This window comes from Atta cephalotes, assembly GCF_000143395.1.
Source record: "Atta cephalotes unplaced genomic scaffold scaffold00009, whole genome shotgun sequence".
Classification (NCBI taxonomy): domain Eukaryota; kingdom Metazoa; phylum Arthropoda; class Insecta; order Hymenoptera; family Formicidae; genus Atta; species Atta cephalotes.
This window is the reverse complement of record NW_012130073.1, coordinates 6,317,512-6,332,592: the sequence shown is the minus strand read 5'-3', so window position 1 is coordinate 6,332,592 and position 15,081 is coordinate 6,317,512. Positions and strand designations below refer to the sequence as shown.

The following is a 15,081-nucleotide window of genomic DNA, read 5'->3' as shown; positions in this document are numbered from 1 at the left end:
TTTAAAATGGAAGAAACATTTCATTCCAATCGAATAAATTTAAATGTTTGTTTAGCATTCTAGTGTTCCAACTTTAATGAAGAAAAATATCATGTCGCATATCCTTTAGATGGCATCATAACCTGGTATCAGGACCAACTAGTTTAATCTGTTTTAGAGCGATATATCATTGCTAACGCTTATTCCACAGTCTGTCAGTTCTTCCGGTGCAAAAGAACAATGCTGAGATTTATATGGAAATTTGCTATTCCTCTTATATTTCATGTATTTTAGTTGGAGATCTCTGGGATGAAAAAATGTACCTATACAGCATATGTCGTCTCTTCAAGCTCGGTTCACGAGCATTTTTATCCGCCATTCGATTTGCATTGTAGATTTAATCGGAAAAAGCATATAGAGATTTTTTTTAGATAAAACTTTAGTTACATTATACCCAACATCAACGCTAAGATTATGAAGCTGTCATTTATGTATTAATTTCACATTAATAATTTCCACATTAATTTTAAACAACTTCAAAATTGACAAATCTTTCTAGATTAGTTCTTATATAGTTTCAATAGAGAAAATAAAATGAAATTTAATAAGAACATCATATTGTTTTACGCGCGATAAATGTCAAATAATTATTAATCAAACTGTTCTAAATTAAGTCACTTTATAAAATCGCATGAGACGACATAGCGCGTATAAGAATGGTAGAGTTTCGCGGTGGATCTGTAGCTGCAGAGCTTCACAGACGTTGCTTGGTGGTTGGTTAAATAACGAGCTGTGCATATTTAGCCGGGGCTTCTCTGCAGAGACATGCAAATGTACAGCGATGGCTCCTCTCGGTTAGTTGCCTCTATACTACGTGAAATATACTTCTCTTCATGCTTAATCAAGATTTCGCCAGCCATTATACTCCGGAGAACCATTCTTCATAAAGTTTTGCATTTTGACAAATCTGCGATGTGTAAAGAGAGTATAATATTTTTACATAAATCTTTTATTCTGATTTCTTATTATTTCTACAATATTTAAATATAATAATGCATATACATGTATTATATAATATATCAATTTATTCATTTATTCGAACTGCGTATGTCTTATTATTGCTACATTATTTATAATTTATTTTACAAATGATACATTGTTTATTTTTAAAATATTGTTGTATAAATCTTTTAACATATCAACATTTGTTTTAAGAATAATCGTTTAGTTAAAAAAAAATTACACAATTGAAATCTTGCATTATGGTTGTAGACAAGAATTAATTTTTATTTTATCTCTGACTTTTGTATGATTTGGTTATAATTTTATTATTTGCCTTTTATTTAATACAACTGCGGATTTGTAATTTTTGTTTCTAAATTTCGTGATTTCATGCTCTTGGCCTCTATGACTGCTTTACCTCGTTTTCGTAATAATCGCTTGATTATCCATGATGAGAGATTTAAATTGTGCAGTTTATTAGACTCAATCTGAACCAGAGAGTGGATTATTAGAAATTTTTTTTTTTGCTAAGATAGTTTCAAATATCGAAATATTTGAAATTTGTAATTAAAATATATTATATGTATAAAGATATATTATTTCCGTAAAACTTATGAGCACAGCAAGTATCGCGCTGTTCTCAGTAACCTACATTAAATGTATAGATTTACTGAGTTAATACTGACCGTAAAATATGGATACGCTTATTATAAAATAATGCGTTAATATTAACTAAATAAATATAATAAATACAACAAATTTTTAAATTCTGCTAAATTACTAAAAGAATAAAGAACAAAACCATTATAAAAATTTAATACTAGCCAATTTAATATTAAAAGTACAAAATTAATTACTTATAAATTACTTTAAGTATTAAAAGTATTGTTGTTCAGTACTTTTAATATTCTAAATAAGTAATTAAATTAATAATTAATAATTAATAATTAATAATTAAATTAATAATTAAATTAATAATTATTGATCAATTTGTTATTGTCTTTCAGTATCTAAATTGATTCAGTATTAGATTTTTTTTTTTAAAAAAAAACAGCTAAATTATATTTTTATTAAGTTTTAATTAATATTGATACTATACTATTTAATATAAAATGTTATTGTGAAATTAAAAACAGTAATGATTTAAATATACTCTGCGCTAAAAATTTCTGTAATATTATGAAATAAAATATTTGTAATATTTTATATACGTAAAATTATATAAAGTATAATAGCTGCTATTTTTATATTTTTTATTTTTACAAATATTTTAATCATTAAAATTTTTATATGGGATAAATTTTATAAAGCTATCTTTAACAACATATTCAAATAAAATATTATTATTATTAAAAATTTTTTATTATTTGTACAATTTAATGAAATATTTGACAAAATTATCATAAAATGAATTAGAAACTATTACTGTATTATATTATTGAATTATGAGTATATCATTCAATTTTTAAAATTTGATTTTTATTAGAAAGGAAAATGATATATACACACACATGCGTATGTATCTTTATCAGATTGCGTGTATCAATATTTTATCAGCAAGTATATAATTAATAATGATTATACATATATTCATAACATAGGAATTTATGTTATATTTTTAATGTTTTAATTTATTACTTCTATTGCATTGCGGACAGGATATTCAGAATTATGTTCTCCAAGATGCCGTCCTGCACCGTCTTCTCACAGTTGCATCTAAGCAAATAATTGTAGTTAGTGTTATGTAATAACAACAATGTAATAACACTCACATGTAATATATTTAATGATAATATAAAGATATCATATTTTATTATGTTATAATTTAATAAATTTACTCTTCTATTGTAAATTTATTCTGTGATGTGCATATTACTTTTACACATCTTCGCTGATCTCCTTTAGAAAGTACCTCATGATTGCAGTTCTCTAATATAATTGTTGTAACAAACATATAAAATAAAGAAAACTATAATAATAATACAAATAATACGTGTAGATGGACACACAAAATACGTACAAAATTAAATTAGATATATTTACAAAATTTGTTATTCTACTGCTATAATTTTTATTAAACAACGGAACAGATATAGATTAATAAATATAAGAATACAAAACAATTCTCTAAAAAATTTATTTAAATTATTTTATTATATATTAAGAAAAGAAAAAAAGTAAATATGTAAATAATTAAAATTACGTACCATATTTCGGAACTTGCATTGAGTAATGCACAAATAATAAGAAAATACAGAATAACGCGATATTTTTCATTATATAATGTATATTGCTACACTAGAAAGATCCAACGAATAATATAAAGAATTTTACTATCGATCTAAATTTATAGAATATTTCATATCATAAATGCAAAGTCAAGAATTATGATAAGGTAAAAATTGTTTACATCTTATGCTTGTCTATTGCTTTGTCATATAATTTCTTACAATTTTACTTGAGATTCTTTGTATACAGAGTGTCTCGAAATTCATAAATTATTTGATGTTCTAAATTTCTATTCTACAATAGTTTAAGAGATTTAAGAAACATAAAAAGTAAAAATTAGTCAATCATAGATTACAATTGAACGGCTGTTTATTCATTAAGTCGTGTGCCGATAATATTAGTACAATGTCTGCACTTAATGTTGTATGTAATATTTGTTGCAAATTGATGCTGTTAATAAACAAACATAATGAATAGGATAAATTTATAATGTATTGAAATTACATCTCTATCGTGTTACTAATTTGTGTATGACAATATCAACAGGAGTGTGAATAGTTGTAATCAAGTGACACGTACATACAAGTTATTATTTTATTACAATTCTAATCTTTTTAATTTTATACATCTATTTAAGAATGTTAAACACGACTGTATGTGTGAATACGTCAAATATGAAAAAGAAAGGACAAATTTGGATGTTTCAAATAATACGTTATATATTCTTATATTAAATTAATTTATTTCAGATATGATCTATATATCTATTTTTTGATTCTCTTTAGTTTTTAATTAAATAAATAGTTTATTAGTTGTTTCTTTTTTACTAATTTATTTATTCATTTATTTTCTAAAAAATATACCAATTATATTATCATTTACATGATATTATTATACCTACTATTTACTATATATGTATATATTTACATGCATACTGACTTATTACTATGTAATTTTTAATTGATCAGAATAAAATTAGACTTTTATATCTCAAGATACAATAATTATACATAATTTATTTTTTTAGTGTCTTATTGCTGTACGTAATACTTTGACTTGCAAATTGCAGGACATTCTATACAAATACTCATGCTAAGAAACTGAATTATACAATTGTTAAATTAAATAAAAGAATAATTGATAATAATTTTATTTAGAAAACTAATTGTGCATTATATATACATAAAATGTGTTTTAACATGTTTTATCAAATTTACTGCAATTTATTAAATGTTGTTTATTAAATTGTTAACATGAATAACTTTTAATATTTTTTAAAACAATTTAATATATATCTGCATTTTTGTTGATTTAATTTATTAATCTAAATTTCGCATGCATATAATATTAAAATTAATTTTTTTTAATTAAAACTACCTAGTTTAAAAATATAGGTTGATTTAATTTGGATAAATTGTTTTTATTTCTAAATTCATCTTTTTGCCCTGATCTAATTATTATTGCAGATATTAATATTATATTACTTATATATATTTTACATCAAACAATCTCAATCATATTAATCTGGATAATATTAAATAAAGAAAGTTCGTGCACGCATTCTCAAGTGGTATTCTCAAGGGACATTTTGGATTTGGTCACGAAGAAACGTAAAAGAGAACGCACTCAGAACTACGTTGTACTGCGGATATGTCGTTGAGGTAGGTGAGTCCATTCCCAGGGCTTTGTTGAACGGGATTGGTACCGAGCCCAAGGGACACGCCGAGCTACAAGATCTCTATTATGTCAAGAAAGAGCGGAATGAGCTTCTTGGGACTTTCGTTTCGTTCGTCCGATGAGCCAATCATTCAATAGAATTCATTTTGATTTCGATGATGAAATTTGATTTGCAAAATTTTAAAGATTGTTTCAAACATAATTTTAATTTCATTAAAATGTAGTTAACATACGTTAGTAATTAATATTTGTGCAGTACTCTTATCACGAAATGATTCTGTTATATAATTAATGATACGAAATGTACACAATTATACAAGAGGTCAAAAAATCAATAAATTATCGATAATTCATATACAATCAACTACATAATAATAAAGTATATTTATATTTTTTTATATTTATAAAATATAAATTTATATTGATAAGCTTAGAGTTTAAGCATTCTGCAACTGTTTTATTTAGACAGATAACTAATATTTTTCATGACATATATAACAAATAATTTTTTCAAAATAAAAGTTATTATATTAAGATATTTTCTGTTTAGCCTAATATTTATTTGGATATAATTTTAACTTTATATATACATATATACATATGTATATGTACACCACACACACACACACACACACACACACACACACACACACACACACACGCGCGCGCGCGCACGCACGCACGCACACACATATATAGTTTATAATGATGTCTTTATAAACTTTAGACTTTTAAAAATAGTAATACATAAGTTCAACGTATAGATGCATTACTGCCAGAATGCTCAATTTATTATTGCAGATAATGAAATATCTTGAATTTAAATGCGAATCGGAAAAAATGTCAAAAGTTAAAAATATTTTGCGATAGCTTCAAATCGTAACAAAATTTTATTATATTCAACTGCTTTTATTGAATGTTCTTTGGTCTTTACTGCAATTTATAGTTAAATATTTCTTGTGCTAAATTAAATGCATACTTATTAATACAAATGTGTTTTTTAAATAGCTTATGAATATTTAATAGAGGATGCTAAATAAAAAATGAGATGTCTACATATTAAAGCAAGAAATTAATTCGTGCAGGTCGTGTATGAATTTGGCGCAAAGGGAATAAAATCCATCACAAAATCCACCTCACTACAGAGCCGTAAATAATCAACGGCTCTTCGATCCGACAATACTATTGTAACACTGGGACTACCGTTACCGATAACGTGCGATTGACAGGTCAGTCTCTATCGGCATGTATCCTATCTTTGTCTCTGTGACAGGTGTTGTGATGTAGTTGCACTGAAAACATGCGATTTGTATAACGTGAAGATTTCTGACTTCTACGAGCAATAGTTTTCATTTCTCAGCTGCAATAACTTATCGCCGTCGTTGATACTCAAGAAAAACAAATTCATGTTGTTTTTCTTCAGAACTTGTTTCGGTAGTATAGCGACATATGTTTTCATTGTTTCCTCCGCATCTTCCGCCACTTGGTAAGCTTTCTGCAAAAAGATTTACACAATGACCGTTGTGGATTGACCACAAAAATACGGTCAAAAGTTGCATGCATCAAGCAACTACAAAGTGCTTGATATCAAAAGCTCTTTTCTTCTTTGTCTACATTTCTCTATATCTGACCAGTAACATCATCGACTTTCCAGAGCGATATTTCAATATTTCACCTCTGACTTTATTCGGTTGTGTTTACTGCGCGCAGTAAAAAATAAAGTAGACTATCATTGCTGCGTTCTTACTACAATCTCCGATTCGTTTTATTTATCTTCAGCAAGCCTGCGTTCCATTTCAGAAAGAGCCTTATGCATGTTCCTCGTTTTTTTGTAATCCGGGTAAACGTCAGTAACGAAGATCTTGTATTCGAATGCGCCAGCTGCATTGGTATTACCGTCTCTTCCGTAAGAGCTACCGCTGAGGAACCAGACGATGTATCCTTGCAAAATTGGATATTGTTTCGTACGCATGTACCAATATAAGGAGAAGTAAAGAGCTAGTTCCTGATTGGACCCTCTCTTCTCGGGATACTCTCTGAAATGAACGGTCGGTCAACCACCTAGGAGAAGGCACTCAGACTCCATTTGTCCTTCGAGGAAACATCTTCCATATCTCCCGGTCGGTCAGAGGGCATACCGGACTCTCCTTCATCTGCTCGTACATTTCCAACTTGGTAATTTTGTTCTCAACTGCCAGGATCATTAACGATGCGATCTTCACATACTCCTGTGCAAATTCCTCGACAATTCCGCCACAGTTGAAGTTTAATTTCAAAGGAAACACTCTCAGTTTAAGGATTTTTGCTTAAACTCTATAACATGTATGTCAATGTTGCTTGTGATCATATTACTGTCACAAACTTATATTTCTTCTTTTTATTTAATTAGAATCATAGCTGTTGACCGAGGATTGAATCCTCTTTTTAATAGTTCAGTATTTTACGATATTTTGTCGATAAGTCTGCATCAGAATAGTTATACAGGGTCCTTTGATCTTTTATAAATCATCATCCAATTGCTCTGACAGTTATGCTGCAGATATATCAAACATGAAGAAAATGTTGATTTCAATAGGATAGGTGTCAAACAGATCACTGTTAAAAATTTTTATTTTGTTGCTTTATGTCTTATTTGTAGTAAACATAATCTTTTAATTATTATTAAAAATGGTATATTTGCGAAAGAATAATTAATATTATTTTGTATAAATATGAAGAAGTATATATTAATTAAAGATTTTTTGAAGTATAAATATATTATTACTCAAAAAAAGAGAAGAAAGAATTTAAAAAAATCGAAAATTTGCAAAATATTTGTAAACGATAAAAAAACGCGACTTATTGACAGATATGCTGTTCAAAATCATCTAAATCTAGATGATTTTCTATCCGCATGATACAATTACATTGAAAGATAAGTTAAGGATTCTCAACAGGTTAAAGGCTGCTAATGTAATTCTGAAAAGATCAATATCGTGAGAAGTAAACTTTCTGAGATAAGAGGTAAGTAGTTTAGGTGCAAGAAAATTTCATTAACCGCTTCTCTGTGAAATTCTTAATTCATATATATCTCATTAGCATTTCTCTTCGAAAGTCTATACATAATTCTATTAAATAAATAAATGTAATTGTAAAAGCATGAAGGAGCTCTAATTTAAGCTGTTTTTTCTTAAAAAAAAAGGACGTATATATATCTTGTGCAAATTCAAATAAATTAAATTTGTACACATATACACATATCGTTTAAATTGTATTATTTTATGAAAGCATTATGATGATTATAATGATAATCAATGTATGTTATGGAATTTTTATCTTTATTCACATCTTTCTTTAATTTTAATCTTGTCTTTCTTTAATTTTAATCTTGATGTTAAAATTTAACTGTAAAATAAGATTTCCTCTGAAACAATTAATTTTAATTGTAAACTTAAATGTAATATGATTTAATTAAAATGACAAAATTAGTTTTATATTATATTACTGTGATGGTTCTGTACGTCAATTATAATGTATACCGTGTGATTGCTAAGCAGTACGCGATATTGCTACTAGAGGGATGCGTGGCTGATGCTCTTCCATAAAAAAAATATACTACGTAGCGCATTATAATTAATGCACTCACATATTAGAGTTGATGTCTTTCATAAACTTGAATTTGTTTTTGTGTGTGAGCTTCTATCCTTTAGATCTCTGATCTCTGTGTAAATATTTTAACAATTCCGACTTATTTTTATTATCATTTTATTAATCTTGTTTTCTTGATATATTTATGTTTTTGGAATATTCGAATTTAATTTCCAATAATGTTCTTATAACATTCTGATTTAGATTTGATCGTTTTTGGTTGCGTAAAATTATATCTATTATATAAATTTCAATCTATTGATAACGCCGAGTATTAATGGCATTTTTTTTATATTTTTTTGAATAACAGTATGAATCTCTGATTATTAAGAAAAATTGTTAAAATATCAGCAATCGAGAATAAATTTACTACATCGATAACAAATGAATGAAAGAATTCAGAGATATTTGAAGAGCGATCGATTGTTGGTGTTAAAGCTTGAGCATTCATATATTTAACAATTTTAATGTGTTACTGCAAATTATTAATAAATATTACACAATTTAAGTTAACCAAGAACAACTAAAATTGTATTAGTAAAATTTTTTAATCTTTTATAATTTTATACAATTTATAAGATAATTATACATTACAAATGATGAAATAATTGTGTAAAATAACATAATTAAATACAATATTAAATTTAAATTAATTCATTAATGGCATTTTACTGAGTGAAAATAATAATACTTTAATTGTTGCATTATTGTTATAATAGTTCAGAATTTATTCACTGTTGGTAACTTTATGTCTGTTGAAATGGTATGTGAAAATAGTTGAAATCTTTTAGATGGCGCAATTGTCATGTGTCGACGATAGAATTGAACACGGCATACATGAACACTAAATATTAAGTGTTCTACTGTCCAGCAAATGTAGGAAAATTGAATTGGAGAGGTTATGGTAGATGAACGTAACTTGTGCAAGGTATTGCATTTTTAAAACTAATTGTGCGAGTGAGAATATTCAAGATTTAAAAAAAAATGATCGGTTTCCAGAAGGATTAAAGTAAACAAAACAAAATTATGTTCATTAACCGATAGAGCGACAGTGTATTTACTAGTCCGTACGATAGAGGCTGAAAAATCATTTCTGAACAAAAAAAGAAAATAATGGAAAACCGTTACACCAATTTATTTCGTGTCATCTTAATACTAAACTGCCTTGTCCTATTTCTTTCTTTTACGGGAGTGAGAAGCGCACCAGTGGCATTGACAATGAGTATCATAGACGTTATGAAAAATGACTCGAAAATATGCTCGACATCTAACTTTTTATATGATTCAAAGTATACAAAACCTTGTGGATCCATTGAATATCCCACTGATCCTTGGAAATACTTTAATTCATCAACTTTAAATAATTTTCTGTGTTTAGGAGTTTACGATACAGCATATAAGATTTGTCAATATTCTAATCAGTCACATCCCTTTCCTTTCAATAATACAGCAACATTTGATTCGCACGTGGAGAAATATCTTAATAAAAAGAAACAAGAAGATGTTTGCACCAGTCTACAGGGATTTACACTACTGTATAATAAAATAGAGTCACTTTGGAAATCATTGGTCGAAAGTCTTAAGATACCTCATATATGTGGCAAAATATGTTTTGATTTTCATGATACGTTTCAACCACTGTGCGCAGTATTAGCTTTGATTAAAAATATTGATGATAATATGATAAAAAATGTAAAAGAAGTAAAAACAAAACATGATCTTGTGACATCTGATAAACCGCACGTAAGTCAGTCCAAGGACGAAGTAATGGATAATATTAAAACAACATCAGTTGAATCTAAAAAAACAGAAACAAAAGAAATTAAAGAACAAGAAAGGGAGCAAATTGTAGATTCTAATAGTAAAAAAGGTAACGCAAATGTACCTGATGACGTACCATTTACATATATAAAATCCAACGAAGAAAAAACAAAATTTGCTACTGAAAAAGAGAATACCCAAAATAATAATCAGAAAAAAATAAATAATACTTCAGAAACACAAGCTCATAAATCAGCATCTGCAATATTTAAAGAAAATAAAGAGTATAATATTGATACTGAACTTGATACCAATGCTGAAGTTCCAAAACCTATAAAAAATATTTCTCCAAATAGCAATTCACAAGCTCCATCAGTAAATAAAGCTATAAATAATATAAATAAAAACGTAGAAGAAAATGCACAGAAATCTAATAAGGAGCAAAATGTTGATGAATTAAAACCTAGTACATTATCCGAAAATACGCAAGATCATTATGATGCTCCAAATCCAGAAGAAAATATGGAAAATGATATAGATGGTATTAATATTTTTAATACATATTCTTATAATGTATTGTCAATGTTTATAAATGTGTATTTGTCCATCTAATTTATTCTTTAAAATATATGCAAATGTTTGAATAAATATAATAAAAATAAATTGGATTTTTGCATTTTTATTCAAAATTTTATATTTTATATTACCTTTTTATATAAAAAATTAAGAATATAAATTGTGTTCATATTGCATAAAATATTTCTATGTGTGTGTGTATATAGAGAAAAATAACATATACAGATATATATAGTATTATAAAAATACGAAATTATAAAAATATTATATGCATGTTAAATTATATACATTATATGTTTCCCAGGGAAAAATGTTTTATAGTTATATAAAATTATATATAATTATTTATAATTACATAATTTTATATTATTATACATAAAACTTTTTCCCGAGTTAATATATATAACACATTTTAAATTATTTATAAATTTATAAACAATGCGTATATATTTATTATCTATATATTTATTTTTTTATGTATATACATATATATAAATAAATAAATGAACGTTATGTATGCGTAATTTTCAGATGTAGATGACACAATTCAACATCCAGATACAGGTGAGAAATGTTTTTTGTATTATATATAATTAATTCTATTATGTAATTATATGCTTACATATATATTTGTTTTCTGAAAGGAAATCAAAATGAAAATGTGCAAGAAATCATTGAACAGAAGAATAATGGTAGATTAACGGAATACTCTACTATGGGAACGGAAGATGATTCTCATTTTTTTTACTTATTTTACTGTGATTACTTTGGCTTGTCTTGCTGGGTACATAGGTTATCACAATAAACAAAAGGTCAGTTTAATTCTTTAAGGTCAGTTTATGTCTTTTTATTTGACATTTATGGTTTTTTTATATAGAAAGTTTTTTTTTTCAGATATTTGCTATTGTATTAGAGGGTCGAAGATCAAGAAGTAATCGTGGTAGACGACGACCAAGTACGGCAAGCTACCGAAAACTGGATTGTACACTTGAAGAAGCTGTTACCTCGCAATGTAATGCTAATGTTACTCATGTCATATATTAATGCGAATAGAGTATCATAAATTTTATAATATCTGTATTATAGCATAACAAGTGTAATATATTTTGTATTTAAGCATATATTTTCAGCATATTATTTAATTTTCTAAAAATTTTATATTTTAGCATCGAAGCGATTTGTCATAGTAAAAATTATGAATAACGATACATATGATAAAACGTTTAATATTATATTTGGAGAATTTAATTATATTTTTAATTTACGTATACCGAGTTAAGCATATGATTTACAACGTAAAAAACTTATTACAGTGAATAAACTAGTAAACGAAAATTACTAGCAAATTTACATTAATTGTGTCTGCATTAAGCTCATGTTGAGAGAGAGCCTGACATAACGAGACAGAAAATTAGCGAACAAAAACATAGAGTTTTATTTCTGCCATTAATTTATATGAAAGTTTGTTAAAATTAGCTTGATTTTTATTATTAATTTTTATTATTGATTTTTATTATTAATTTCATATATTTTGCTATCATATTTTATTGATGAAATTTGCTATATTTCTGTCAGTGTATATTGTCAACATTATTACATATATATGTGTGATCTGTAACACTTCTGCCGTCAAAATTTTTAGCAGACACTTGTAAAATTTGTTCTCAATATATTTTGTACTAAAGCATTGAAAAATTCAAAAAAATTTTTAATTTTCATAGATTTACAATTATCAAGTAAAACATATTTGATAATTAATGATGTCTAATATGTTACATTTTTTCGTTTCTGTTTTTTTCTTTTAATGAAGTGTTATTTATGGAAATTTATAAGTTATTTATGGAAATTTAAGTACACTGCATATAAAACTAAGAAAACTATGTATGTTATATATATTTCGAATTTAACAATTCAAAAAAAACATACGACATTATGACTGAAAACTAAACATGACGTTTATCATTGATATAAATCTTAGTATTCAGACAATTTATCGATTATAATTGTTAATTAATTTATGATATATAGAAAGTTAAAGATAGCTTGATTTTTATCATTAATTTAATATAATCATTTGACGTAATACATGACTTCTTACATATATTTAGATTTTATTTTATTTGGTATATATGTTACACATTGTGTCGGAATTAAAAAAATTATAAATTAATCTAATTGTTTTATGTTACTTATTTTATTGTCAATTCTCATCAATTCTTTAATATATGAAGCGAAATTTCATGAAGTTTTACGATAAATTTCCTTAAATTTTTCATCAATTTTAGATGCTTGAATGCGATACAGATAATTAAAAAGAAATATCAGTAATACACTATAACAATAAGTGATTACGCTTGTGAAAACGCATGCATGTCGCCGAAAAATTTATTGGTACGTTATTTCACCTTCCATAACATCTGAAAAATAATATGCGAGTTTTCTTTGTCAAATTGTCTTCGTTTTGATGTTTCTCAGTACCACTAGAATTGTATTATGTTTTCTTTTACAAACACCTTTCATTATATTTTTATTAATTATCTGTTTTAGTTATTAAACGCACATTTAAGTGAGACATTTAAGTGAGACATTTGAGTTGATTTTAATGTAACTTTTGTATACGCAGCTTTAAACCGATTTTTACAATCATTTTTCAGCATTGTCTTTTTGTCATTGAATCATAATCTATATATAGATTTACAATATCTTTTCTTATCTATATATATATATATATTTTTTTTTTAAATATTCTTTTAATCTCCTTTTTTATATACAGCTATTTAACTTCTTATTTCAAATTTGTTTAATCATTTCAACTCGTTTGTATATAAAAAAAGATTTCTTATAAATCTAAACTTAACTTGTCTGTTATATCTAAGTTTTTACCAATATAATGTTTTTCTCATTTTATTATCTAAAAATTATACATATATGTTATATTATTGTTATACAATTATTATATTTTTATATCTTTGTTTTTTTACTTTCAAAAATAAAACTTTAAATATACACTATGATTTCTATAACGTATAATCTTGTGTGTGAATTTTTGCTAAAAGAATCAATTAAGAAGTTATCATATTAATATTTTTTATTTATTTTATTATTGACGTTATATATTCTCTAGCAAAAAAACCGTCCAATTATATTTAATTAAAATACACTGCTAATCTTGTAAGTTTTCACATACAATTTATAACGGATTTAATATATAATATTAAATAAATTAAATGGTATTAGAGAAAGAGAAGAAGAGAACGAATTAGATTAGATATTTTAATTAAAGGGAACATCTATTCTGTAGTACCCAATTATTATATTTTTTCAGAACCACCTAATTTTAACTTTAATATACTTTATTATTATAGAACAAAATAATTTACGTTTAATAAATATGTACATAATATATATGTATGATTTATATATATACACATATATATAATATAATAATATATATAATTATATGTATACTGTTTATGATATTAAAAATACATAAATTATATAAGTAAATAAATTAGCTTAATTAAATATATTTAAATAAATATTTTCATATTAATTCTATCTAATATATGAAGATAAAGTTTAATGAAGTTTGTATATATTTTTTTCTTATATATTTATATATACGTATTTTATTATTTTTATATTAAAGTCAATGTTATAGCAACTTACAAAAAAAATATCTTAAAATGCACAGGATGTATATACAGGATATTTCTCAAATTGTCACACATTTATGATTTAATTCTTTACGTATTTTGACAATTTCAATTCGACGATTATTATTCTTATGTATGTCTTTATGTGTATGTTTCTTACATCATGTTTTTTAGATATTAACAACAGATTTATAGATTATGTTGTAAGTATTAAATTATCTTGTAACTGAATAATTACATGATACATTGATGAATAAAAAGAATGGTTACAATGTGACAAAAATAAATAACTATTAGGTGTACAACTTTGCTTCCGCCGTTTTTTTTTCCGAAATTCGAGGCTTTATTGTAAAAAACTGGTTATACATTTATGATTCAAAGTATTGTCCATCGCTGGCCACTACTTTCTCCCATCTTTCGGGTAACGTACGAATCCCGCGTCGAAAAAACTGGTCATCTTTTGAGGCTATCCACGAATCGATCCAATTTTTTATTTCTTCATAAGACCGGAAGCTGGTCAGCCAGACCGTGTGCCATTGATCGAAACAAGTGATAGTCAGAGGGANCAACATCT

At 25.8% G+C, this 15,081-nt stretch overlaps 2 protein-coding genes across 2 annotated transcripts in view; one reads left to right on the top strand and one right to left on the bottom strand.

Moving 5' to 3' along the window:
- Positions 1 to 9,627: 9,627 nt before the first annotated feature.
- Positions 9,628 to 11,895, top strand: LOC105627589 (trans-Golgi network integral membrane protein 1-like). Its single transcript, XM_012208870.1, is given in 5 exon segments — positions 9,628 to 10,816; positions 11,383 to 11,415; positions 11,496 to 11,590; positions 11,592 to 11,663; positions 11,746 to 11,895. Coding segments are annotated over 5 exon segments (1,539 nt in total).
- A 1,352-nt stretch (positions 11,896 to 13,247) lies between these two features.
- Positions 13,248 to 15,081, bottom strand: part of LOC105627660 (chymotrypsin-like elastase family member 2A) — an 8,459-nt gene continuing 6,625 nt past the window's right edge. The window contains exon 6 of the mRNA XM_012208938.1: positions 13,248 to 13,268. Coding sequence (XP_012064328.1) covers positions 13,248 to 13,268 — 21 coding nt within the window. The remainder of the gene's footprint in view (positions 13,269 to 15,081) is intronic.